We start from the raw sequence: 26,834 nt of genomic DNA on the forward strand, positions 1-26,834 counted from the left end.
CTCTTACTGAGATTAATATAGAATCTGACAGAGAGGATCACACGGCTCTTACTGAGATTAATATAGAATCTGACAGAGAGGATCACACGGCTCTTACTGAGATTAATATAGAATCTGACAGAGAGGATCACACGGCTCTTACTGAGATTAATATAGAATCTGACAGAGAGGATCACACGGCTCTTACTGAGATTAATATAGAATCTGACAGAGAGGATCACACGGCTCTTACTGAGATTAATATAGAATTTGACAGAGTGGATCACACGGCTCTTACAGAGATTAATATAGAATCTGACAGAGAGGATCACACGGCTCTTACTGAGATTAATATAGAATCTGATAGTGAGGAGCACACGACTCTTACTGAGATTAATATAGAATCTGCAGAGAGGATCACACGGCTCTTACTGAGATTAATATAGAATGTGACAGAGTGGATCACACGGCTCTCACTGAGATTAATATAGAATGTGACAGAGAGGATCACACGGCTCTTACTGAGATTAATATAGAATCTGACAGAGACGATCACACGGCTCTTACAGAGATTAATATAGAATCTGATAGTGAGGGTCACATGGTTCGAACAGTGATTATTCAAATATCTGACGGAGAGGATCACACGTTTCTTAGACTAATTAATGTCAGTATTTTACCTGGGATCAGTGAGTCGGATCGGCAGTCATACAGCATTCCCAGCTGGAATGGGAGGCCCAGAGCTGCCTGTTCTATTGTTACTCTCTCTCTGTGAGTCATTATTCAAACCTCAGAAAATTCTGTTTGTGTTACCTGTAATCAAAATTTAAGGCTTATTGTTTGTTGCACAGCACTTAAGGTACCGACTAACATGAGAGCTAAAAATTACATTCAAACATATGGGATTCTCCCTCCCGTGCGTCGCGCCCTGCCGGCATCGAGATTCTCCGTTCCGCCAGCCGGCCAATGGGGTTCCCCATTGAGGGCAGCCCCACACCGTCGGGAAATCCCCGGGCGTGGGTGCGTTGCCAGTGCAATGGAGAATCCCGCCAGCGGAGAATACAGCCCATGGAGCTGGAGTGTTCGGTCCTCCAGCCACTTGTTTCTCAGTGGCGCACCATTCACTGGTGGTGGGAACAGAGAATCTCAAAGACCATGATTTATTAATCCTTTACCTGTTTAGGGCATTAGTGACACCCTCGTTAGGTTATCTTTTCGTGCGCAGGATGCTTAACTTACACAATTTCTGTCAAAATATTGTTTGTTTAACAGACTGAAATCAAGTTAAGAAATTCTTAAATATATATGTTTCAACTGATTTGTCAAGAACCTATGTATAATGATATGCAGTAACAGTGTATATAACAAGAGTATATAGCCTCCGACCACTAGGTGTCATGCAAGAAGAACAGGACACTAGAACCGGACAAAACCAGTTTTGATCAGAGTTACAGGAGCTGTTCGTTGCAGGTTCGAACCTCCAAAGTTAGGTTCGGCACATTAAACAATTAGTCTTGAACTCCATGTTCTGTCGTACACTGATTAAATTATTGTTAACATAACAATATGGACATATGTCCAGAAGACAACTATCAAAACGGAGCAGCCTCCAATGCCGACATGGTGCTGAATTTGGGCCAATGTGAAATAGGTTGTGCCTAGCGATGTTTTGATTTGTACCCATTGATGGTCTTAATTTTGCTCTTTGTGAGTGTTACACATTGATTGTCTGGCCTAGTCAAGGGACTAGAGCCTGTCATTGAGATATGGGCTTGGATTCTCCACCGAATCGAGAACTGCACTGCAGGTGGCGGAGAAACCAGCTTCGGGGAATAAAAACGGCGCTGATCCGTTTCCGATGCTCCGGTGCCCTGCTGGCGGTGGCATCGATGTTCACGCCCTGTGTCAGTGGGAGGATGCAACTAGGTCAGAGAAAAAGAGGAGTGAGAGCATGTTATTGCTTTTTATGTGCTCAAGAGCAGCCATCATAATCATTGAGGTTAGTTCCACAGCATGGTACTTCAAATCCATTCAAGCAGGAAGGGAAATGATTTCAAACAATCCAGACAGCTTGCTGTGTACAATCTTGTCAATCACCACCAAGTACAAGCAAATTCCCTATGATATGAATGAAAGCCTTGCAAATGAAAGATCCAAATGGGTTTAAACATTGGAGATGTGGGGGTGAATTTTCCGCCTCCCCAGCTATGTGATCCTTGGGGGCGTGCTGTCGCCAGCAGCAGGAATCTCCGTTCATGCAGCCCACCAATGGTATTTCTAATTGCGGCCACCCTTAGCCACTGGGAAACCAATGGGCAGGGGGTGCGCTGTCAGCAGAATGGAGTATTCGGCTGGAGAATTTACCCAGTGGTTTTCGATTTCTAGGAATTTACAGCTGCTCCTTTCCCTGCCTGAGCCAGCAGGTGTAGTGCGCAGGTGAGTTAAAGCAATGCTTTTTCACTCAGTCTGGACTGCTCTCTGGATTCCAGGAAGAGGCTCTGTAATGGGGCGGGTGGGGCGGTCTCTGGTTTAAGACTTTTTTATATGAGGGTTCTCGATTGGGGGGGGGGGGGGGGCGCTTTCTCTTACGGTAAGGTCTCTGCTGGGTGTGGTCAGATCACCCTTATTGTGTGGGTGAGGGGTGTGACCCTGTGGTGGGGGGGGCCAGCTGCTGGACCTCGTAATCGGGCCGCCCACTCAAAATGGTGGCTCGATAGTAAGATTTGTGATGGAATTCCTCACAATATCCACCATGCATATATTTGATTGGCAAGGGTCAGTGAATTGACCCCGGGTGCCTGCGATTGATCTCCGGCGGGAGAACATAGGACGGGATTCTCTCGGCCGATGCTGAAATCGGGAAAGACAATTGGGTGGAGAATCGGTCGAGAAGTCAAAATCCTGCTCCGGTGCCTCAACAGAGGTGTCAATGAGTTCTTCTCCGCACTTACAGTAAACACCATTCACATATCATTACTGGGCCTGAGCCGGTATTCTCCGGATGCTCTGCCTCCGCCAGATGGTGAGGAGAACTTATGATTTTAAAAATCAGGAAATAGGCAGTGTGGCCGATGAGGGAGGGAGAGAAGAGGTAGGACATGCAGAAGCTTGACCATGGGCTACCGGACATGCCGCTGGCAGGGCCGAAAAGCGGGTGGGGGGGGCCATGGGGGTGGAGTGAACCCCCACAGGACCAGGCATGGACCGTCATTGCCGCAGCCTGCAGGAACGTACATTGTTAGAGCCAGCTACCAGTATCAGTGACATTAGGGACGGGAGCCAGGCCAGAGGCCCCAAGAGGGGGGAGGGGTGACATGTGGGGACAGCGTCTGCAATGCAGGCCAGGGCCACCGTGTAACCCAGTGGACCTGGTTTGGTATCGGTGTACGCATCATGCTAACGTGATGCGCCGATCAATTCACGTGAGAGTAGATGTAAACTGTGGCTTTAATCGACGAGACTAGTGCCTGCCTGCGACTGCTCTGCTAGTGAGAGCCGCCTACAGGGCTGCTGCCCTTTATACCACCCCTCAAGAGGCCAGGGGCGGAGCCAACAAGGGCACCAACATGATACATAGAACATTACAGCGCAGTACAAGCCCTTCGGCCCTCGATGTTGGGCCGACCTGTTAAACCACTCTACACTATTCCCTTATCGTCCATATGTCTATCCAATGACCATTTGAATGCCCTTAATGTTGGCGAGTCCACTACTGTTGCAGGCAGGGCATTCCACGCCCTTACTACTCTCGGAGTAAAGAACCTACCTCTGACATTTGTCCTATATCTATCTCCCTTCAATTTAAAGCTATGTCCCCTCGTGCTAGACATCATCATCTGAGGAAAAAGGTTCTCACTGTCCACCCTATCTAATCCTCTGATCATCTTGTATGCCTCAATTAAGTCACCTCTTAACCTTCTTCTCGCTAACGAAAACAGCCTCAAGTCCCTCAGCCTTCCCTCATAAGATCTTCCCTCCATACCAGGCAACATTCTGGTAAATCTCCTCTGCACCCTTTCTAATGCTTCCACATCCTTCCTATAATGCGGCGACCAGAATTGCACGCAATACTCCAAATGCGGCCGCACCAGAGTTTTGAACAACATGACCTCATGGCTCCGAAACTCAATCCCTCTACCAATAAAAGCTAACACACTGTACGCCTTCTTAACAACCCTCTCAACCTGGGTGGCAACTTTCAGGGAACCATGTACATGGACAACAAGATCTCTCTGCTCATCCACACTGCCAAGAATCTTACCATTAGCCCAGTACTCTGTCTTCCTGTTATTCCTTCCAAAATGAATCACCTCACACTTTTCTGCATTAAACTCCATTTGCCACCTCTCAGCCCAGCGCTGCAGCTTATCTATGTCCCTCTGTAACTTGTAACATCCTTCCGCACTGTCCACAACTCCACCGACTTTAGTGTCATCTGCAAATTTACTCACCCATCCTTCTACGCCCTCGTCCAGGTCATTTATAAAAATGACAAACAGCAGTGGGCCCAAAACAGATCCTTGTGGGACACCACTAGTAACTGGACTCCATAAGACCATAAGACCATAAGACATAGGAGCGGAAGTAAGGCCATTCGGCCCATCGAGTCCACTCCACCATTCAATCATGGCTGATTTCAACTCCATTTACCCGCTCTCTCTCCATAGCCCTTAATTCCTCGAGAAATCAAGAATTTATCAACTTCTGTCTTAAAGACACTCAACGTCCTGGCCTCCACCGCCCTCTGTGGCAATGAATTCCACAGACCCACCACTCTCTGGCTGAAGAAATTTCTCCTCATCTCTGTTCTAAAGTGACTCCCTTTTATTCTAAGGCTGTGCCCCCGGGTCCTAGTCTCCCCTGCTAATGGAAACAACTTCCCTACATCCACCCTATCTAAGCCATTCATTATCTTGTAAGTTTCTATTAGATCTCCCCTCAACCTCCTAAACTCCAATGAATATAATCCCAGGATCCTCAGACGTTCATCGTATGTTAGGCCTACCATTCCTGGGATCATCCGTGTGAATCTCCGCTGGACCCGCTCCAGTGCCAGTATGTCCTTCCTGAGGTGTGGGACCCAAAATTGCTCACAGTATTCTAAATGGGGCCTAACTAATGCTTTATAAAGCTTCAGAAGTACATCCCTGCTTTTATATTCCAAGCCTCTTGAGATGAATGACAACATTGCATTTGCTTTCTTAATTACGGACTCAACCTGCAAGTTTACCTTTAGAGAATCCTGGACTAGGACTCCCAAGTCCCTTTGCACTTCAGCATTATGAATTTTGTCACCGTTTATAAAATAGTCCATGCCTCTATTCTTTTTTCCAAAGTGCAAGACCTCGCACTTGCCCACGTTGAATTTCATCAGCCATTTCTTGGACCACTCTCCTAAACTGTCTAAATCTTTCTGCAGCCTCCCCACCTCCTCCATACTACCTGCCCCTCCACCTATCTTTGTATCATCGGCAAACTTAGCCAGAATGCCCCTAGTCCCGTCATCTAGATCGTTAATATATAAAGAGAACAGCTGTGGCCCCAACACTGAACCCTGCGGGACACCACTCGTCACCAGTTGCCATTCCGAAAAAGAACCTTTTATCCCAACTCTCTGCCTTCTGCCTGACAGCCAATCGTCAATCCATGTTAGTCCAGTCTGAACATTTCCCATCAACCACCACTCTTTGGCTTCTTCCAGCTAGGCAATTTCTGATCCAAACTGCTAAATCACCCTGAACCCCATGCCTCCGTATTTTCTGCAATAGCCTTCCATGGGGAACCTGATCAAATGCTTCACTGAAATCCATATACACCACATCAACTGCTTTCCCCTCATCCACCTGTTTGGTCACCTTCTCAAAGAAGTCAAAGAACTCAATAAGGTTTGTGAGGCACGACCTACCCTTCACAAAACAGTGTTGACTATCTCTAATCAAATTATTCCTTTCCAGATGATTATACATCATATCTCTTATAAACCTTTCCAAGACTTTGCCCAGTGATCAAAGGGATGCATGTCCCCTTACGAGCACTGGTCCTCACAAACCGAAAGCGGTTCCAATCGATGAACCTGCAGTTGGTGTGTGACCATGAGCGGCACATCATGCGTTTCTGTGCCCGATACCCTGGCAGTGTGCACGCCTTCACCCTGGCATACTCGGCGGTTCCTGACCTCTTTGAGGCATACCACTGGCTGAGGAGTTGGTTCCTGGGCGATAGGGATGTGGCCATCATTGTAACAGGTCTCCGTGCTAGTCTGTAGCCTCCGAATAGATGTCATCAGCCTCGACCACAGTGAAGACCCGTTACAACGATGCCCATGCCGCAACCAGGGCCATGATCAAGTGGTGCTTCGGAATCCTGAAGATGCGGTTCAGGTGCCTGGACTGCTGTGGAGAGGCTCTCCAGGATAGCACTAGGAGAGTCTCCCACATCGTGGTGGCCTGCTGCATCCTCCACATCATCGCATAGCACAGGGGCCATGTGCTGGGGGAGGGGGATGAACGGCAGATCTCATCCGGTAGGGCGGATGAGTGCGAGTGGGGCTAACCGCTGTGGCTCCCCCACCACTGCCAGTCTTGGAGGCCCGCATCCGTCCCTACCAGGGTCTCAATACTCGGGCCATGGAGCACAGGGAGTGGACCACCTCCCTTTCAACTGCGCCACATTACCCAGCCACTGTACCACCACTTTCTGGGTCTGTGTCACATCAGCCAGTAACTGTGCCACCTGGGCAATGCAGCCGACACCTTCAACCATGGCCCGCTGGGACTGGGCCAAGCTCTGGACTGCTGTTGCAATGTCCAGGTGGTCCTGGTACTTGGCTGCCTGAAAGAGGGCAGACCTGATCTGGACCTGGGCCACTGTCTGCACAGGCCTGGGACATCCTGACTCATGGCTGAAAACTTTGCTCCAAGTCCTCCACCACAGATGCCCCTGTGCGGTGTTGGCCTGGGTAGTACGCATGGTCGCCACCACCTCCAGCTCCTGCTGGTGGTTGGACTCCTCCAACTGTTCCTGCAGGCACTAGACAGCCCCTCATGCAGTTCCTGGTCTGGGTGGGAGTGCATCTCCACTGTAGATGGGACCGCCCTTTCCAGAAGCCTAAAACTCACCTGGACGGCAGCTAGCGCCTGGGGTCAGGCCGCCTCCGACCATCCGCCCCTCAGGGGTTCCTACCTCCTTCTGATGTACTGCTGCACGTGTGTGATGCACACCAGATAGCGCCCCACGAGCCTCTTTGCTAACATGTCCAACCGAGGTGAGTGTCTCTGGGATGGTGGAGGGTGTTGGAGAACAGCTGTGACAGGCAGTCAGCGTTCTCCTCCCAACCCGGGGTACAGGGTGGCCCGCTTCACCTTCACTGCATCCAGCAGTGTCTCCAGTTCCACGTCGATTAACCGGGATGCTGCTCTTCTTGCTGCCATCGTGTTGGCTGGGATGGTGCGTGTGGGGAGTGGACTGCTTATATGCGGCTGCAGCTTGTCAGCCTCTCGAGTGTTAATCCCGACTAGTGAATCGGACACCGTTTTTTTATTGGAATTGATCGTGTTTCACTGGCGCCAGTGCTCGCCAATTAAAGGTTGATGAATTGCTCTGGAAACGACACCAGTTTTCCTGAACACCACGGATTCAGTCCCAGCATCAACACTTAGGGTTGAATTCTAACCTTCTCACACTAATTGCTCTTATGACCTTCACTAGCCGTCTCCTGCATACACTCCTTCCCGAAGGCCTAGCATCTCAGCCTTATATAGTTGTATCTGTAGCTCCCTCTCGTGGCTACTCATGACACTACATTAACTCTCGTAATGCTGATAGTTATGATAATATCGAATCCCCCCTTCTTTGTAAAAGGACATTATTGTAATGGTAGTTGTGATATTTTCTTTAACCTAGACCTTGTTGGAATAATTCTGAGTAATATCTAGTAACTATACTACCTTACCATTTCACAATGCATTAATATGTAATGTGAGTAACATCACTTGGATGAAAATAGGTTAATTGTACAATCACAAGTTCAGTCATTCTAGCGGTCGTCATCTTCTCGTAGAATGTCTCAGTGGAATGTTGGATTGCTCTGCCACATCGTCTAGCTATGTCGGTGCTAATTACGGATCTGGAAAGGCAATATCCTTGAACATGTCATCACGTGGTACAACTTTCTCACGTTGAGCTGGAACCTTGTGCTTGACACACAGCAATGCTCATCTGTTTCTCCTGAACAGCGATCCCTGTTCTGTTTGTACTAAGTAGGACCTAGGTGCTACCTGTTTCAGAGCCTTTGCAGCATTCTGCCAACCTCATTCTGGATTCTGAATTCTCAGAAAGTCACCTTCCTGAAGTTCAGGCAGAGGCTTGGTATGTCTATTATAGACCTCTTGTTGCTTCTTTTTTGTGGTCGTGATTCTTTCATGTATCTATTTGTTTCTGGACTGATGACTTGTGGTAAAGTGGTTCATAGTCTTCTCCCAATCAACACCGTCGATAACGGTGTTGCTCGGTATGCTAACAACACTAATGACACATCTTGACCATCTTCACTCGCTTTGCGGAATAACTTCTTAATTATCCCTACTCCTTTCTCTGCCTTTTCATTGGACTGAGGATAACATGGGCTAGATGTCACATGGCTAAAGTTATATTGCCCTGCAAACTGTGTCCATTCCCAACTCGAGAAACACAGACCATTGATTGTCAGAGACAACGCTAAGCGGTATCCATGGCGTGCAACAATCGATTTTGTTTCCTTTATTACTGACCTGGCAGTCGAATCTTTCAACAATTTCCCCTCTGGAAAGTTGGAGGAATAGTCTTTGACTATCAGGTAGTCATGACCCTGGAAATAGAATAAATCCATGCCACAATCTCCAGCGTTTGCATGGTTTCTTTGCTCTGTGCTGGCTGATGGCTGACAAATTGGACATGCTTGAACATACTGGTCTATGTCTCTGTTTATTTCCGGCCAATACACCGATTGTCTGGCTCGCCTATGACACTTTTCGATGCCTTGATGACCCTCGTGAATCTGCTGCAGAATCCCTATACCTAAACTGGCAGGTACCACTATCCTGTCTCCCTTGAACAGGACACCATCAATTGTAGTAAGATCATCTCTTATATCCCGAAAGTGTGATTTGCATTCAGCAGGCCATCCTTCTCTGAGGTATTGTTTCATCTTCTGGAGCCTCAAGTCCTTTTCAGTTTCAGCTTTTGTGGTCTGTAGTTTGCGATCAGATACTGGTAGTATTTCAGAAATTACACAAGCTTGCTCTTCAATTCTTCGGACTAACTCGAGTTCTGATGTTTCAGCATTAGTGGTTGCCCTGTTTTCTGATGTTTCAGCATCAGTATTAGCTTTGGAGTGGTTGTTCACATCACCTCGATTCTTCCTCTTGATCATCTGAAGTACTGGTTGAGGGAATCTTTTCAACTAGCTGCAATCTTTCACAAGCATCAACACCAATCAATGAAGATTTTTGCCCTCTACCACCTCAAAGTCAATCGGTATCTCTATTTTCCCATTCTTCACGATGGGCCAACATGACCTCTTTGTAGCGATCATCTTACCATTGTGATCTGTGAGCTTACAGGTAGACTGCTGTATCAGAGGCTTTCTGATTGCTTGCTTTAAAGATCGTAACATGATAATATTTGCGTGCACTCCTGTGTCAATCTTTAATGGGATCAATTCACCATTTATGTCAAGTGAGACAGTCCACTCCTTTATTATCTTTGAGAGTGTGTTTATTGGTCTTCTCAATCCAATAAATCTTAGTGATAGCTTCTATCATGAAGGTATCTAAAAGTGAGTATGGTGAGCAACCTCTCTATCCTCTGTGATTCTGGATTTTTTTCTCAACACTTTGCACACTTTGGATCCATCTGCCATCACTATAATGCAGTTTAAATTTGGTTACTGGAACAGTTGGTGCGAAACGCACTGTGCTGCGAAGTGGTTCAGTTTACCACAATTGGAACAATGTTTCCCTCTTGGCGGACAATTTTTTTTACTGTGGGCGTGTCCACATCACGCTCGTGACTTCTGATGCATTTTCAAGTGCGGAGGCAGAAATAAAGACTTTGAACTGTTGCTTAAAGAAAGCCCAGTTCTGATATAGTTTACAGCGTGTCTTGAAATGGTCAGGCTTCTTGGGACCTTCCATCTTCCGATCAGCTTTACTGTAAATGTTTTCTGAGTTGTAGCTTCTGGATTGCCTTTTCAATCTCTAATGCTATTCTAGCCTAATCTAGTTTACTGTTTCTTTCAAGCAATAGACACCTGGTACCATGAGATGTTCTTTGTGTTGCTGAATTAGTGTTCCACAAAGACAACTTTTACTTAAACAAAGCTAAGATTTTATTTACACTACTAAACTGGGATTCGACGCTTAGTCCAAAAGAATACAGAATTGATCAATAGCATCTAACTACATCTAGGAATCCAGGTGGCTCAGGAATGGGAGACATTGCACAAGTTAAACCTGTCCCGGCTTGTAGAACATGAAGGAGGACTTTGAGAGATGGGATATGCTCCCGCTATCACTGGCAGGTAGGGTACAGACCGTGAAAATGACAGTCCTCCCCAGATTCCTGTTTGTCTTTCAGTGCCTCCCCGTCTTTATCCCAAGGGCCTTTTTTAAACGGGTGAATAGGGTGATTTCGGGCTTTGTTTGGGCGGGTAAAACCCCGCGAGTGAAGAAAACATTGTTGGAGCGTTGGGGGAGAAGGTGGGTTAACGCTGCCGAACTTTTGTAACTACTACTGGGCGGCTAATATAGCCATGATTAGGAAGTAGGTAGTGGCGTTGAAGTGGGTAGAGGCGATATCGTGTAAAAACACAAGTTTGGGGGCACTGATAACGGCACCTCTCCCGTTCTCACCGGCCCGATGCTCCACAAGTCCGGTGGTAGTTGCGGCTCTGAGAGTATGGGGGCAGTGGAGGAAATATAAGAGACTGGAGGGAGCATCGGTTTGGAACCCTATCTACAATAACCATCGGTTTGTACGGGGTAGACTGGATGGAGGGTTTCGGAGACGGCAGAGAGCAGGAATTGGGAGGATGGGAGATCTATTTATGGACGGGAGCTTCCCTAGCTTGAAGGCTTTGGAGGATAAATTTGAATTGCCAGCAGGGAATGAGTTTACATATCTGCAGGTTCGAGATTTTTTGAGAAGGCAGGTTCCGACCTTCCCGTTCCTGCCACCAGGGGGGATACAGGACAGGGTAGTTTCCAGAACATGGGCGGGAGAAGGGAAGGTATCAGATATCTACCAAGAACTTATGGAGTCGGAGGAAACTCCGATAGAGGAACTAAAGGGCAAGTGAGAAGATGAGCTTGGGGGGGAGATAAAGGCGGGTCTGTGGGCGGATGCCATATGCAGGGTTAACACGTCCTCATCATGTGCCAGGCTCAGCCTGATACAGTTCAAGGTAGTCCACCGGGCACATATGATGGTGGCCAGGATGAGCAAGTTTTGGGGGATAGAGGACAGGTGTGTGAGGTGCGCGGGGTGTCTAGCAAACCATGTCCATGTGTTTTGGGCATGCCTGAAGTTTAGAGGGTTTTGGCACGGTTTTGCTAAGGCAATGTCCACGGTGCTAAAAACACGGGTGGTGCTGAGTCCGGAGGTAGCGATCTTTGGAGTGTTGGAAGAGCCGGGAGTCCAGGGTGCGAAAGAGGCTGACGTTTTGGCCTTTGCCTCCCTGGCAGCCCGGAGACAGATTCAGTTAATGTGGCGGGACTTGAAGCCCCTGAAATTAGAGACCTGGGTTAGTGACATGGCTGGGTTTCTCAGTCTCGAGAAAATAAAGTTTGCCCTAAGAGGGCTAATGTTAGAGTTCGTCCGGAGGTGGCAACCGTTCGTCAACTTTCTCGGAGAAAATTAAAATGTCAGCAGAGGTAGAAATCTAAGGTGGGGGGGAGGCTTAGGCTATTGTTTCATTGTTGGGGGTGTTTAGAACGTGATGGGGATGGACATGTTTTATGTACCATGTTTATGTTGCTGTACTATTATTATTATTAATAAAATGTTTTTTTTTAAATAACATCTAACTGCACTCATCTACTGCTAATCTCACTATTGGTATAAACTATAATCCAACCTTCTCACACTAACTGCTCTCAATGACTTTCACTAGCTATCTCCTGCATACATTCCTCCCCTAGCATCACAGCCTTATATAGTTGTATCCCAGCTCCCTCTAGTGGCTACTCACGACACTACATTTAGCCTTGTAATGCTGATAGTTGTGATAACAGCACAATGCAGAGACCCAAAATAATGACCTGGGGATCCAGGTTCAAATCACGGCAGGTGGTGGAATTTAAACTCAATAAAATATCTGGAATTAAAAGTCTAATGATGACCATGAAACCTCATCTGGTTCACTAATGTCCTTTCAGGAAGGAAATCTGCCATCCTTACCTGGTCTGGCCTACATGTGCCTCCAGACCCAGAGCAATTGGTTGACTCCTAAATGCTCTCAGCAGCCTGGGGCTTTCCCGACGGCGTGGGTCTGCCCCACAATTGACCAGCCGGCGTAACCGAGCATCCTGCCGGTGTGCTGAAACAGAAATGTGGCGCGGTGGGACTGAGAATCCAGCCCAATATCCCAGACACACTGGGCTAAATCGCTGGCTTTGAAAGCAGACCAAGGCAGGCCAGCAGCACGGTTCAATTCCCACACCAGCCTCCCTGAACAGGCGCCGGAATGTGGCGACTAGGGGCTTTTCACAGTAACTTCATTGAAGCCTACTTGTGACAATAAGCGATTTTCATTTTCATTTCAGACACCATTATCACAATTCCTGAGTATGTCCTGTCTCACCGGCAGGACAGACCCAGCAGAGGTGGTGGCACAATGGTATACAGTCTGGAGGGAGTTGCCCTGGGAGTCCTCAACATCAACTCTGGACCACATAAAATCTCAGAACTTCAGGTTAAACATGGGCAAGGAAACCTCCTGCTGATTACCACATATTCCAACCATTGCTGATGAATCAGTATCCCTCCATGTTCAACACCACTTCGAGGAAGCACTGAGGGTGGCAAGGGCACCAAATATGCTCTGGGTGGGGGACTTCGATGTCCATCACCAAGAGTGGCTCGGTAGTAGCACCCACAGACTGAGCTGGCCGGGCCCTAAAGGACATACTGCTAGACTGCGACTGCAGCGATGGTGAGGGAACCAACAAGAGGGAAAAACATACTTGATCTCATCGTCACCAATCTGCCTGCTGCAGATGCATTTGTCCATGACAGTATCGGTAGAAGTGATCACCGCACAGTCCTTGTGGCGACAAAGTCCCACCTTCACATTGAGAATACCCTCCATCGTGTTGTGTGGCATGACCACCGGGCTACATGGCATAGACTTCAAACAGATCTAGCAACTCAAGACTGGGCATCCATGAGGCACTGTGGGCCATTAGCAGCAGCAGAAATGTATTCAACCACAATTTGTATCCCCCACTCTACCATTACCACCAAGCCAAGGGATCAACTCTGGTTCAATAAAAAGTGCAGGGGGGCATGCAAAGAGCAACACCAGGTATACCTACAAATGAGGTGTCAACCTGGTGAAGCTACAACACAGGACTGCTTGTGTGCCAAACAGCATAAGCAGCAAGTGATAGACAGAGCTGAGCGATTCCACAACGAACACATCAGATCCAAGAGCTGCAGTCCTGCCACATCCAGCCGCGAATGGTGGTGGACAATTAAACAACTCACAGGAGGAGGCTCCAAAAAAATATTCCCATCCTCAATAATGGAGGAGGAGCCCAGCACATATGTGCAAAAGTCAAGACTGAGGCATTCGCAACAATCTTCAGCCGGAAGTGCCGAGTGGATGATCCATCTCGGTCTGCTCCAGAGGTCCCCAGCATCACAGATGTCAGTCTTCAGCCAATACGATTCACTCCACGTGATATCAAAAAATGGATGAAGGCACTGGATACTGAAAAGGCTATGGGCCCTGACAATATTCTGGCAATAATACGGAGGGCTTGTGCTCCAGAGCTTGCCGCACCACCTGGCCAAGTTGTTCCAGTACAGCTACAACACTGGCATCTACCCGGCAATGTGGTGTGTCCTGTACACAAGAAACAGGACAATTCCCACCCAACCAATTACCGCCCTATCAGTCTACTCCCCATTCATCAGCAAAGTGATGGAAGGAGTCTTCAACAGTGCTATCAAGTGGCACTTGCTCACCGATAACTTGCTCATGGATGCTGTTTGAGTTCCGCCAACGTCACTCAGCTCTTGACCTCATTACAGCCTTGGTTCACACAGGACAAAAGAGCTCAATGCCAGAGGTGAGGTGAGAGTGATTGCCCTTGACATCAAGGCAGCATTTTACTGAGTATGGCATCAAGGAGCCCATGTTTTATTTGCATGTGCCCAGGGTGTACTCACGAATTGCCTTTTTTGTCTTGGATAGATCGCTGCTGGCGGGGATGGTCGATGTGGAGTATTCGGCGATAGTGGTGTCGGATCATGCTCTGCATTGGGTGGACTTGCGGGTAAATAAGGGAGGGGGCCAGCACCCACAATGGAGGCTGGATGTGGGGCTTCTGTCAGATGAGGAGGTGTGTGAGCGGATGAGGGAGGCCATTCGGGGAATGTGGAGCTGAACGACACAGGGGAGGTCTCGGCCGCCACATTGTGGGAAGCATTGAGGCAGTGGTGAGAGGGGAGTTCATTTCGATATGGACACACAGAGAGAAGGTGGAGCGGGTGGAGATGGAAAGGTTGGTGGAGGAGATCCTGCAGGTTGACAGGAGGTACTTGGAAGCCCCGGAGGCGTGGCTGTTGAAGGAGCAGCAGAAGCTGCAGATAGAGTTTGGGTTGGTAGCCACGGGGAAGGCGGTGGGGCAGCTGAGGAGGGCGAGAGGGGTGGTGTATGAATATGGGGAGAAGGCGAGCAGGATGCTGGTGCACCAGTTGAGGAAACAGGAGGCAGCGAGGGAGATCGGGAGAGTGAAGGAAAGGGGGCAGAACGCGGTTTTGGACCCGGTGGGGGTGAGTAAGGTGTTTTGGGTATTCTACAGCAGACTGTATGAGTCGGAACCCTGGCCGGGGTGGAGGGGATGAGGATGTTTTTGGAGGGGTTAGAGTTCCCGAAGGTGGAAGAGAATCTGGTACAGGGATTGGGTGTCCCCATTGGGCTGTTAGATGTGGTGGAATGGTTGGAAGCGATGCAGTCAGGCAAGACCCCGGTTCCGGATGGGTACCCAGCGGAGTTTTATGAAACGTTCTCGGGGGTGCTGGGACCCTTGGTGGTGAGGCTGTTTAACGAGGCAAGAGAACGGGACAGGCCTCCATCTCCCTGATCTTGAAGCGGGATAAGGATCCGTAGCAGTGCGGGTCACATAAGCCGATCTATCTATGAAATGTAGATGCCAAGTTATTGGCCAAGATCTTGGCATCGAGACTTGAGCCTGTGTGCCAGGGGTGATAGGGAGGACCAGACAGGGTTCATAAAAGGGAAGCATCTGGCGGCTAATATCAGGAGATTGCTAATGTAATCATGATTCCTCCCGAGGGACGAGAGTTGGAGGTGATGGTCGCCATGGACGTGGAGAAGGCCTTCGATTGGGTGGAGTGGGACTATTTGTGGGAGGTCCTGGGGCAGTTTGGGTAGGGTTTGGGTTCGGTAGCTGTATCTGGCACCGGTAGTAAGTGTGCGGACGAACCGGGTGAACTCGGACTATTTTTTCCCTGCTTTTTTCCCTGGCTATGGAACCATTGGCGATGGTGCTGAGGGAATCAAGGGACCGGCAGGGGATAGTATGGGGTGGGGTGGAGCACAGGGTCTCGCTTTATGCGGACGATCTGTTATTGTATATTTCTGACCCATTGGGGGGTATTGGAGGGATCAGGGGGATTTTAGAGGCATTTGGCCCCTTTTCGGGGTACAAATTAAACATGGTTAAAAGTGAGGTCTTTGCGATAAAGGCGAAGGGACAGGAGAAAAGGCTGGGGAGATGCCGTTAAATGTGATGGAGGCGAGCTTTCGGAGTTGGGTACACACGGTGTGGGGGTGGGAGCAGCTGCATAAGCTGAATCTGCTGCAGTTGGTGGAGCAGATGAGGGGGACTTTAGAAGGTGGGATGTGCTCCCACTGCCATTGGCAGGGAGAGTTCAGACAGTGAAGATGACGGTCCTTCCGAGGTTCCTGTTTGTCTTACAGAGTCTCCCAATCTTCAGACCCAAGGCGCTTTTTAGGAAAGTGAATGCGGTGGTCTCTGGGTTTTGTGTGGGCAGGTAAAACCCTGCAGGTGAGGAAGGTGCTGCTGGAGCAGGGTCGGCGGGGAACATAGAACATGGAACATAGAAAATACAGCACAGAACAGGCCCTTCGGCCCACGATGTTGTGCCGAACCTTTGTCCTAGATTAATCATAGATTATCATTGAATTTACAGTGCAGAAGGAGGCCATTCGGCCCTTGAGTCTGCACCGGCTCTTGGAAAGAGCACCCTACCCAAACTCAACACCTCCACCCAACACCAAGGGCAATTTGGACATTAAGGGCAATTTATCATTGGCCAATTCACCTAACCCGCACATCTTTGGACTGTGGGAGGAAACCGGAGCACCCGGAGGAAACCCACGCAGACACGGGGAGGACGTGCAGACTCCGCACAGACAGTGACCCAAGCCGGAATCGAACCTGGGACCCTGGAGCTGTGAAGCATTTGTGCTATCCACAATGCTACCGTGCTGCCCTTGAGAACAAATGAATCTACACTATATCATTTTACCGTAATCCATGTACCTATCCAATAGCTGCTTGAAGGTCCCTAATGTTTCCGACTCAACTACTTCCACAGGCAGTGCATTCCATGCCCCCACTACTCTCTGGGTAAAGAACCTACCTCTGATATCCCTCCTATATCTTCCACCTTTCACCTTAAATTTATGTCCCCTTGTAATGGTTTGTTCCACCCGGGGAAAAAGTCTCTGACTGTCTACTCTATCTATTCCCCTGATCATCTTATAAACCTCTATCAAGTCGCCCCTCATCCTTCTCCGTTCTAATGAGAAAAGGCCTAGCACCCTCAACCTTTCCTCGTAAGACCTACTCTCCATTCCAGGCAACATCCTGGTAAATCTTCTTTGCACCTTTTCCAAAGCTTCCACATCCTTCCTAAAATGAGGTGACCAGAACTGTACACAGTACTCCAAATGTGGCCTTACCAAAGTTTTGTACAGCTGCATCATCACCTCACGGCTCTTAAATTCAATCGCTCTGTTAATGAACGCGAGCACACCATAGGCCTTCTTCACAGCTCTATCCACTTGAGTGGCAACTTTCAAAGATGTATGAACATAGACCCCAAGATCTCTCTGCTCCTCCACATTGCCAAGAACTCTACCGTTAACACTGTATTCCGCATTCATATTTGTCCTTCCAAAATGGACAACCTCACACTTTTCAGGGTTAAACTCCATCTGCCACTTCTCAGCCCAGCTCTGCATCCTATCTATGTCTCTTTGCAGCCGACAACAGCCCTCCTTACTATCCACAACTCCACCAATCTTCGTATCGTCTTCAAATTTACTGACCCACCCTTCAACTCCCTCATCCAAGTCATTAATGAAAATCACAAACAGCAGAGGACCCAGAACTGATCCCTGCGGTACGCCACTGGTAACTGGGATCCAGGCTGAATATTTGCCATCCACCACCACTCTCTGACTTCTATCGGTTAGCCAGTTCGTTATCCAACTGGCCAAATTTCCCACTATCCCATGCCTCCTTACTTTCTGCATAAGCCTATCATGGGGAACTTTATCAAATGCCTTACTAAAATCCATGTATACTACATCCACTGCTTTACCTTCATCCACATGCTTGGTCACCTCCTCAAAGAATTCAATAAGATTTGTAAGGCAAGACCTACCCCTCACAAATCCGTGCTGACTATCCCTAATCAAGCAGTGTCTTTCCAGATGCTCAGAAATCCTATCCTTCAGTACCCTTTCCATTACTTTGCCTACCACCGAAGTAAGACTAACTGGCCTGTAATTCCCAGGGTTATCCCTAGTCCCTTTTTTGAACAGGGGCACGACATTCGCCACTCTCCAATCCCCTGGTACCACCCCTGTTGACAGTGAGGACGAAAAGATCATTGCCAACGGCTCTGCAATTTCATCTCTTGCTTCCCATAGAATCCTTGGATATATCCCGTCAGGCCCGGGGGACTTGTCTATCCTCAAGTTTTTCAAAATGCCCAACACATCTTCCTTCCTAACAAGTATTTCCTCGAGCTTACCAATCTGTTTCACACTGTCCTCTCCAACAATATCGCCCCTCTCATTTGTAAATACAGAAGAAAAGTACTCGTTCAAGACCTCTCCTATCTCTTCAGACTCAATACACAATCTCCCGCTACTGTCCTTGATCGGACCTACCCTCGCTCTAGTCATTCTCATATTTCTCACATATGTGTAAAAGGCCTTGGGGTTTTCCTTGATCCTACCCGCCAAAGATTGTTCATGCCCTCTCTTAGCTCTCCTAATCCCTTTCTTCAGTTCCCTCCTGGCTATCTTGTATCCCTCCAATGCCCTGTCTGAACCTTGTTTCCTCAGCCTTACATAAGTCACCTTTTTCCTCTTAACAAGACATTCAACCTCTCTTGTCAACCATGGTTCCCTCACTCGACCATCTCTTCCCTGCCTGACAGGGACACACATATCAAGGACACGTAGCACCTGTTCCTTGAACAAGTTCCACATTTCACTTGTGTCCTTCCCTGCCAGCCTATGTTCCCAACTTATGCACTTCAATTCTTGTCTGACAACATCGTATTTACCCTTCCCCCAATTGTAAACCTTGCCCTGTTGCACGTACCTATCCCTCTCCATTACTAAAGTGAAAGTCACAGAATTGTGGTCACTATCTCCAAAATGCTCCCCCACTAACAAATCTATCACTTGCCCTGGCTCATTACCCAGTACTAAATCCAATATTGCCCCTCCTCTGGTCGGACAATCTACATACGGTGTTAGAAAAGCTTCCTGGACACACTGCACAAACACCACCCCATCCAAACTATTTGATCTAAAGAGTTTCCACTCAATATTTGGGAAGTTAAAGTCGCCCATGACTACTACCCTATGACTTCTGCACCTTTCCAAAATCTGTTTCCCAATCTGTTCCTCCACATCTCTGCTACTATTGGGGGGCCTATAGAAAACTCCTAACAAGGTGACTGCTCCTTTCCTATTTCTGACTTCAACCCATACTACCTCAATAGGGTGATACTCCTCGAACTGCCTTTCTGCAGCTGTTATACTATCTCTAATTAATAATGCCACCCCCCCCACCTCTTTTACCACCGTCCCTAATCTTATTGAAACATCTATAACCAGGGACCTCCAACAACCATTTCTGCCCCTCTTCTATCCAAGTTTCCGTGATGGCCACCACATCGTAGTCCCAAGTACCGATCCATGCCTTAAGTTCACCCACCTTATTCCTGATGCTTCTTGCGTTGAAGTATACACACTTCAACCCATCTCCGTGCCTGCAAGTTCTCTCCTTTGTCAGTGTTCCCTTCCCCGCTGCCTCATTACACGCTTTGGCGTCCTGAATATCGGCTACCTTAGTTGCTGGACTACAAATCCGGTTCCCATTCCCCTGCCAAATTAGTTTAAACCCTCCCGAAGAGTACTAGAAAACCTCCCTCCCAGGATATTGGTGCCCCTCTGGTTCAGATGCAACCCGTCCTGCTTGTACAGGTCCCACCTTCCCCAGAATGCGCTCCAATTATCCAAATACCTGAAGCCCTCCCTCCTACACCATTCCTGCAGCCACGTGTTCAACTGCACTCTCTCCCTATTCCTAGCCTCGCTATCACGTGGCACCGGCAACAAACCAGAGATGACAACTCTGTCTGTCCTGGCTTTTAACTTCCAGCCTAACTCCCTAAACTTGTTTATTACCTCCACACCCCTTTTCCTACCTATGTCGTTGGTACCAATGTGCACCACGACTTCTGGCTGCTCACCCTCCCCCTTAAGGATCCTGAAGACACGATCCGAGACATCCCTGACCCTGGCACCCGGGAGGCAACATACCTTCCGGGAGTCTCGCTCGCGACCACAGAATCTCCTATCTATTCCCCTAACCATTGAATCTCCTACAACTATTGCTTTTCTATTCTCCCCCCTTCCCTTCTGAGCCCCAGAGCCAGACTCAGTGCCAGAGACCTGGCCGCTAGGGCCTTCCCCGGTAGGTCATCCCCCCCAACAGCATCCAAAACGGTATACTTGTTTTGAAGGGGAACGGCCACGAGGGATCCCTGCACTGTCTGCCTGTTTGTTTTTTTCCCCCTGACTGTAACCCAGCTATTCTTGTCCTGTACCTTGGGTGTGGTATGGGACGAGGGGAAGAGGGGGGGCCGGGGGTGGCGGGTGGGGGGGGGGGGGGGGGTTGGCTCTCCCGAACGTTATGAATTACTACTGTGCTGTGAATATTGCGATGGTCAGGAAATGGGTAGTGGGGGAGGGGTCGGTATGGGAGCAGATGGAGGCGGCCTCATGTAGGGGCACAAGATTAGGGGAACTATTAACGGCACCTTTGCCGTTCTCGCCGGCCAGGTACTCCACTAGCCCGGTAGTGGTGGCCGCCCTGAGAGTGTGGGGACAGTGGAGACAGTACATGGGCTGGAGGTGGTGTCGGTGTGGACACAGATATGTGGCAACCACCGGTTTGCTCCAGGGGGCTGGATGGGGGGTTTAGGGGATGGCAGCGGATGGGGATCGAGCGTTTTGGGGATCATAAGACATAGGAGCAGAATTAGGCCACTCGGCCCATCGAGTCTGCTCCGCCATTCAATCATGGCTGATATTTTCTCATCCCCGTTCTCCTGCCTTCTCCCCATAATCCCTGATCCCCTTATTAATCAAGAACCTATCTAGCTCTGTCTTAAAGACACTCAGTGATTTGGCCTCCACAGCCTTCTGCGGCCAAGAGTTCCACAGATTCACCACCCGCTGGCTGAAGAAATTCCTCCTCATCTCTGTTTTAAAGGATCGTCCTTTTAGTCCGAGATGGTATCCTCTGGTTCTAGTTTTTCCTACAAGTGGAAACATCCTCTCCACGTCCACTCTACCCAGGCCTCGACTGTTCATAGGTGGGGGCTAGCCGTGCTTGGAGCAGTTGGAGGAGGAGTTTGAACTGCCCGGTGGGAATGGGTTCCTTTACTTGCATGTGGGGGATTTTGTGCGGAGGCAGGTATCGGCCTTCCTGCACCTACCGCTCCAGGGGCTGCAGGACAAGGTAGTGAAGAAAGCGGGAGTGGGGGTGGGGAAGGAGCTGATGGATTGGGAGGGAGCCCCGATTGGGGAGGTAAAGCGGAAGTGGGAGGAAGAGTTGGGGGGGGAGGCGAGAGTTGGAGGCTGTGTTATGGGAGGAGGCCCTGAGGAGAGTCAATGCATCCTCGCCATGTGCCAGGCTCAGCCTGATACAATTCAAGGTGGTCCACAGGGTGAACATGACTCCACATTAAATGGGTGGAGGATAGGTGTGGGCGGTGTGCGTGTAGGCCGGCAAATCATGTCCATATGTTTGGGCATGTCCGAGGCTTAGGGGATTCTTGCAGGGATTTGCAGACGTCACGTCGGAGGTACTGAAGGTTAGGTGGTCCAAGTCCAGAGGTGGCGATTTTTGGTGTGTCAGAAGATCTGGGAATCCAGGGGGCGAGAGAGACCGATGTCTTGGTTTTGCCTCCCTGGTAGCTCAGAGATGGATCTTGCTAGAATGGAGGGACTCAGAGCCCCCGAAGTCGGGTGTGTGGGGCATTGACATAGCCAGGTTTCTCAGGCTTGAGAAGATTAAGTTCGCCCTGAGGGGCTCGATGTTAGGGTTCGCCCGGAGGTGGTGGCTATTTATCAACTTCTTTGGGAAACATTAAGCTGTCAGCAGTGGGGTGGGTGGAGGGGGGTGGGCGTTAAAAAGAGAGGTATTGGGGGTGGGTTGGTGGGGAATTGGGATTGGGGGGTTGTGTATGTAAGCCATGTTGGCTGGGTTTTGTTGGGTGTTTGGTGTGTGGTTGCTTCTTTTGCATTTTGTTACAAGTTATTTGGTTAAAAGTTATAACCATAAATGCCTTAATAAAATATTTTTCAAAAAAAAAAAAATCTCAGCTCCAGCATATCACTGCAGGAGTTCCTCAGGGTAGTGTCCAAGGCCCACCCATCTTCAGCTGCTTCAACAATGACCTGCCTTCCATCTTAAGGTCAGAAGTGGGGATGTTTGCGGATGACTGCACAATGTTCAGCACCATTCTCAACTCCTCAGATAATGGATCAGTCCATGTCCAAAGACCTGGATAATATCCAAGCTTGAGCTGGCAAGTGGCAAGCTATATTCACGCTACATAAGTCCCAGGCAATGGCCATCTCCTACAAGAGAGGATCTCACCATCACCCCATAACATTCAATGGCATTACCATCGCTGAATACCCCACTTCAACATCTTGGGGGTTACCGCTGATCAGAAACTTAACTGGACTAGCCACATTAATACTGTGGCTACCAGGGCTGATCAAAGGCTAGGAATCCTGCAGAGAGGAACTCACTTCCTGACCCCCAAAGCCTAACCACCACCTACAAGGCACATGTCAGGAGTGCAATGGAATACTCTCCACTTGCCTGGATGACTGCAACTCCAAGAACACTCAAGAAGCTCAACACCATCCATGACAAAGCAGCCCGCTTGATTGCTACCACTTCCACAACATTCAATCCCTTTACACCGACGAACAGTGGCAGCCGTGTGTACATCTACAAGATGCACTGCAGTAACTCGCCAAGGTTGCTTTGACAACACCTTCCAAACCCACGACCACTACCATCTAGAAGGACAAGTGCAGCAGATACCTGGGAACCCCACCACCTGGAGGTTCGTCTCCAAGTCACTCACCATCCTGACTTGGAAATATATTGCAGTTCCCTCACTGTTGCTGGGTCAAATTCCTGGAACTCCCTCCGGAACAGCACTGCAGACATGCAGACACCCCTCAAATCACAATTCTGCCCCCATTTGACGGAAAAAAATTGGAGTGTCTCGGTTTCTCACCAACATAGTCCAGATGAAAGGGGTATATGAAGCCAAATCGTCTTTAACAGAAAATGTAGGACTAATTCACTTGGAGAGAACCAACTTGAAAATATATGTTTGTCTAGAGTATGTGTAGAGCTGTATTTTTCTGGAAAAAGAGGCAGCAGATTGACAGATAACATTGAAAACTGAATTTCATTCATTCATATATTCTATACAAAATAAATTAGTTGTTTTGAAACTCTATCCCAACTGCCATGAAGAAAAGACAATGCACAAAGCAGAATTCACAGCATTGCAGTCAATAATTACAGAGCAGTGTTATACTTACAATCACTGGTATTACCATAATTTGACGAGATGTAATGTAACATTTAATTTATACTTTCAGAGATCTGTCGCTGGAAAGACCAGCTTTTGTTCATCCCCAATTACACTAAGGCCATTTAAGAGTCAACCACATTGCTATGGGCCTTGACTCACGTAGACCAAACCACAGCAGACTTCCTTCCCTGGGAATCAAGATGGGTCTTTATGACGAATCACTGATAGCGTCAATCACTGTTCCTGAGACTAGTTTTCACTTCCACACTATTTTATAATTGAATATATTAATTAAGTGAATTTAAATTCCATCAACTGCCATGGAGAGATTTGCACTCATGCCCTCAGAGAACCAATCTAAGCCTCTGGATTACTAGTCCAGTCAGGTTCCTACTGCACCACCATCTGCCAAGAATAGAGATGAGGGGTGCGATTCAGCAACCCTGCGCCAGGCGAGAATTAGATCTGCACATTACAATTTGCCGAGCGGCCTGCCCAATACGACAGGTTCCCACCGGCGCGGTCCGCACCTGGTCGCTGCCGGCGGGAACAGCGTGGGAACGCTGGGGGGGGGGCGGCCTGTGGGAGGGGGGGTGGCGAGGGGGGATCCTGCACCGGGGGGGGCCTCAAATGGGGTCTGGCCCGCGATCGGTGCCCACCGATCGGCGGGCCGGCCTCTCTGAAGGAGGACCTTCTTTCTTCCGCCGCCCAGCAAGATCCATCTGACATCTTCTTGCGGGGCAGCCTCGGGGAGGACGGCAACCGCGCATGCGGCGCCGCTTTTATGCGGCGCCAAGGTCTGGCGCGGGTAAATGACGCGGTGCCGCTCCTAGCCCCCCCCGGGGGCGGGGGAATAGGGGTCTGGGAACGGCCTCCGACGCCGGAGTGAAACACTCCGGTTTTCACTCCGCCGTCGGCACTTAGTCTCCAGATGGGAGAATCGCGCCCAGTATGTCACTCCGGTGAGGTTTGGATATTTAGGGGGGTGGGGGTGCTAATCATATTAAAATGTATTACAATACAATAAAATGAGTTTCTCGCTCTTAATGGGAGTGAACCTCATGACGGCACCAGCAAGGGGTGTGGAAAGTCGGGTCACACGGTCTCACCAGCGCGAATTGCGTTTCCCGATTCTGTCTGGATTTTCCACCCACGTCGCGATTCTCTCCAAAAGGTAAACATGGCTGAAAATCAGCCCAAGAGTTCAGGGCTGGAATTCTCCAGCATTTGGGATTCTCTTTTCCCGCCGGCAGCGCACTCCTGGCTGCGGCTTTCCCGGCGTTGTGGGTTGGCTTCAATGGGAAATCCCATTGGTAAGCAGTGGGAAGAGAGAATCCATAGCCAGTAAACAATGCACCACCGAGAAACACGTGGCTGGGGGACTTAAAGTGTGATTATTAACAACATCTGGGAACAAAAAGACAAACAGTCAGATCTGGCCATATTGGAATGGAGGTCAAGTTAGGCCAAGAGGCTAGTCAGGTCAAGGGGACCGAGCAGGCCCCGTCAGAAGTTGCCAGGGTATAGGGTTAGGTCCTTATTTCAGGTTGGGGATAGTTAGTTCGATGGGTAGTTGGCTGGTTAAGGATTCTTCAGATCAGATTGGTTTGGGGACAGTTGGGTTCAGTCTGGGATTTATTTGCTCAGGGTAGTTGAGCCAGGTTGGGAGGTAATCGGGTAGGTGGGTCGGGTAAGAATTTTGAGGCTCGGGCTGGAGGTCACTCAGGTCAGGGTTGTGCGTAATTGGGTCTGGTCATGGGTAGATTGGTCAGATTGGAATTAGATGGGTCGGGTCGAGGGGATAGTTTGGTCAGGACAGAGAGGAAGTTGGGCTAGGTTGGGGCTAGTCACATGGTCAGGGATGTTAGTCTGCTCTGGTCAAGGTTGAGGGAGTTACAGCAGTCATGCCATAGTTGGATGATTGAGCTCAAAGAGGTGGTTGTGTTGAGTTGTCATCAGAATGCAGGTGTAGAAGGGTCTGGTCAAGGGTTTAGCTGGATTTTGTTGATAAATAGCCCTGTCCTTAAGGATCCTCTTGGAAGGAGTGATCACAGCATGCTAGAATTTCAAATTCAGATTGTGCGAGAGAAGACAGATTGCCTCCCTAGAGTTTTAGCATTGGCAATTATACCGGCCTGTGGAAAGATTTGGCCCAAGTAGATTGGGGATAAATAATCGCGGGTACGACAGTTGAGGAACAATGGTGGATGCTCAGTGAGATATTCAGCGGGATTCTCCCACAATTGGCGGGATGGCCCGACGCCGGCGCCAAAAACGGCACGAACCACTCCAGCATCGGGCCAACCGGAAATTGCGGATCCTCCGCACTTCCGGGGGCCAGGCCGGTGCCGGAGGGGTTGGCACCACGCCGAACGGTGCCGAAGGGCCGGCGCGAGTTGGCGCATGCGCAGACTGGCCGGCGTGTTCCTGCGCGGGGGGGGGGTTCCTCTCCACGCCGGCCATGGCGGAGCCCTACAAAGGCCGGCATGGAAGGAAGGAGTACCCCCACGGCACAGGCACGCCCGCAGATTAGTGGGCCCCGATCGCGGGCCAGGCCACCAAGGGGGCCCCCCTCCTGGGGCCGGATCCCCTCGTGCCCCACCGAGGACCGCACCAACCGGCCTACCAGCCAGGTCCCGCCATGTGGGATCATGTCCATTTCAGAAACTTCGCTTGCTGCTTACTCCTTCCTGCTGGTTCCAAACTGGCCAGCTTTATTTATACAGGGAGTCTGCTAATGATTTCTCTGCCCCCCTCATTGGGGAAGTTCATACTCCCACAGGATTGTGGGATTGTCATTAGTCCCCAGCCAATGGTAAGCAGGCAGGTTATAACATCCCTCCCCCCCCCAAAGTCCAAGGAATCCACCGAAGACCCTGGCAAAGGAGGGCGCCGGACTCGTTTTGCCGCAGGTCGGACACCATTTGCACGAGGCGCTGGATCGGGCGGCGTGTAACAAGACGGAGACCGGCACTTCCGTGATGAACAGCGTAACGGTTGTACATCCATGGCCCGTGGGCCCGAGGATTCCCCCTCTGATGCATCTTGTGTCTCCATCTCAGAGTCAGAGTCTGCTGCCTCCGTCATGTCAGCGTCTCTATCTCCATTCGGTTCTGTAACGACCTGCGCAGGCTTGGAGTGAGGCACCAGAGGAAGATTGTGAGGACTACTTTCCATTGTCTCTGGTCTCTGTGGCTGTAGAAATGAGCTCCGGGGCGGGGAATCTTTGGAAGGGATAGTCTTCTGGACCGAACGTGGTCTACATGTTTGTGCTGGAGACGACCCTGGGCTTGCACCTGGTAAGATATAGGGCACGTTTGGCAAAAGATTACGCCAGGGACCCACTGGGCACCACCAGCAAAATTGCGAACGAACACTGGGTCACCGGGCGCAAACTGCCGAATCGGCCGATGCCGAGAAAAACCCTGTCCCTGCCGTTCTTG

General features: G+C 49.5%; 1 protein-coding gene across 1 annotated transcript in view; it reads right to left on the reverse strand.

Annotated features, from left to right (window-relative positions):
• The window catches only part of LOC140390198 (uncharacterized), a 69,617-nt gene that overhangs the window by 34,185 nt on the left and 8,598 nt on the right, over positions 1-26,834 (reverse strand). Inside the window, exon 2 of the mRNA XM_072475148.1 lies at positions 660-792. Coding sequence (XP_072331249.1) covers positions 660-759 — 100 coding nt within the window. The 5' untranslated portion in view covers positions 760-792. The remainder of the gene's footprint in view (positions 1-659; positions 793-26,834) is intronic.

Source organism: Scyliorhinus torazame, chromosome 14 (assembly GCF_047496885.1).
Source record: "Scyliorhinus torazame isolate Kashiwa2021f chromosome 14, sScyTor2.1, whole genome shotgun sequence".
NCBI lineage: Eukaryota > Metazoa > Chordata > Chondrichthyes > Carcharhiniformes > Scyliorhinidae > Scyliorhinus > Scyliorhinus torazame.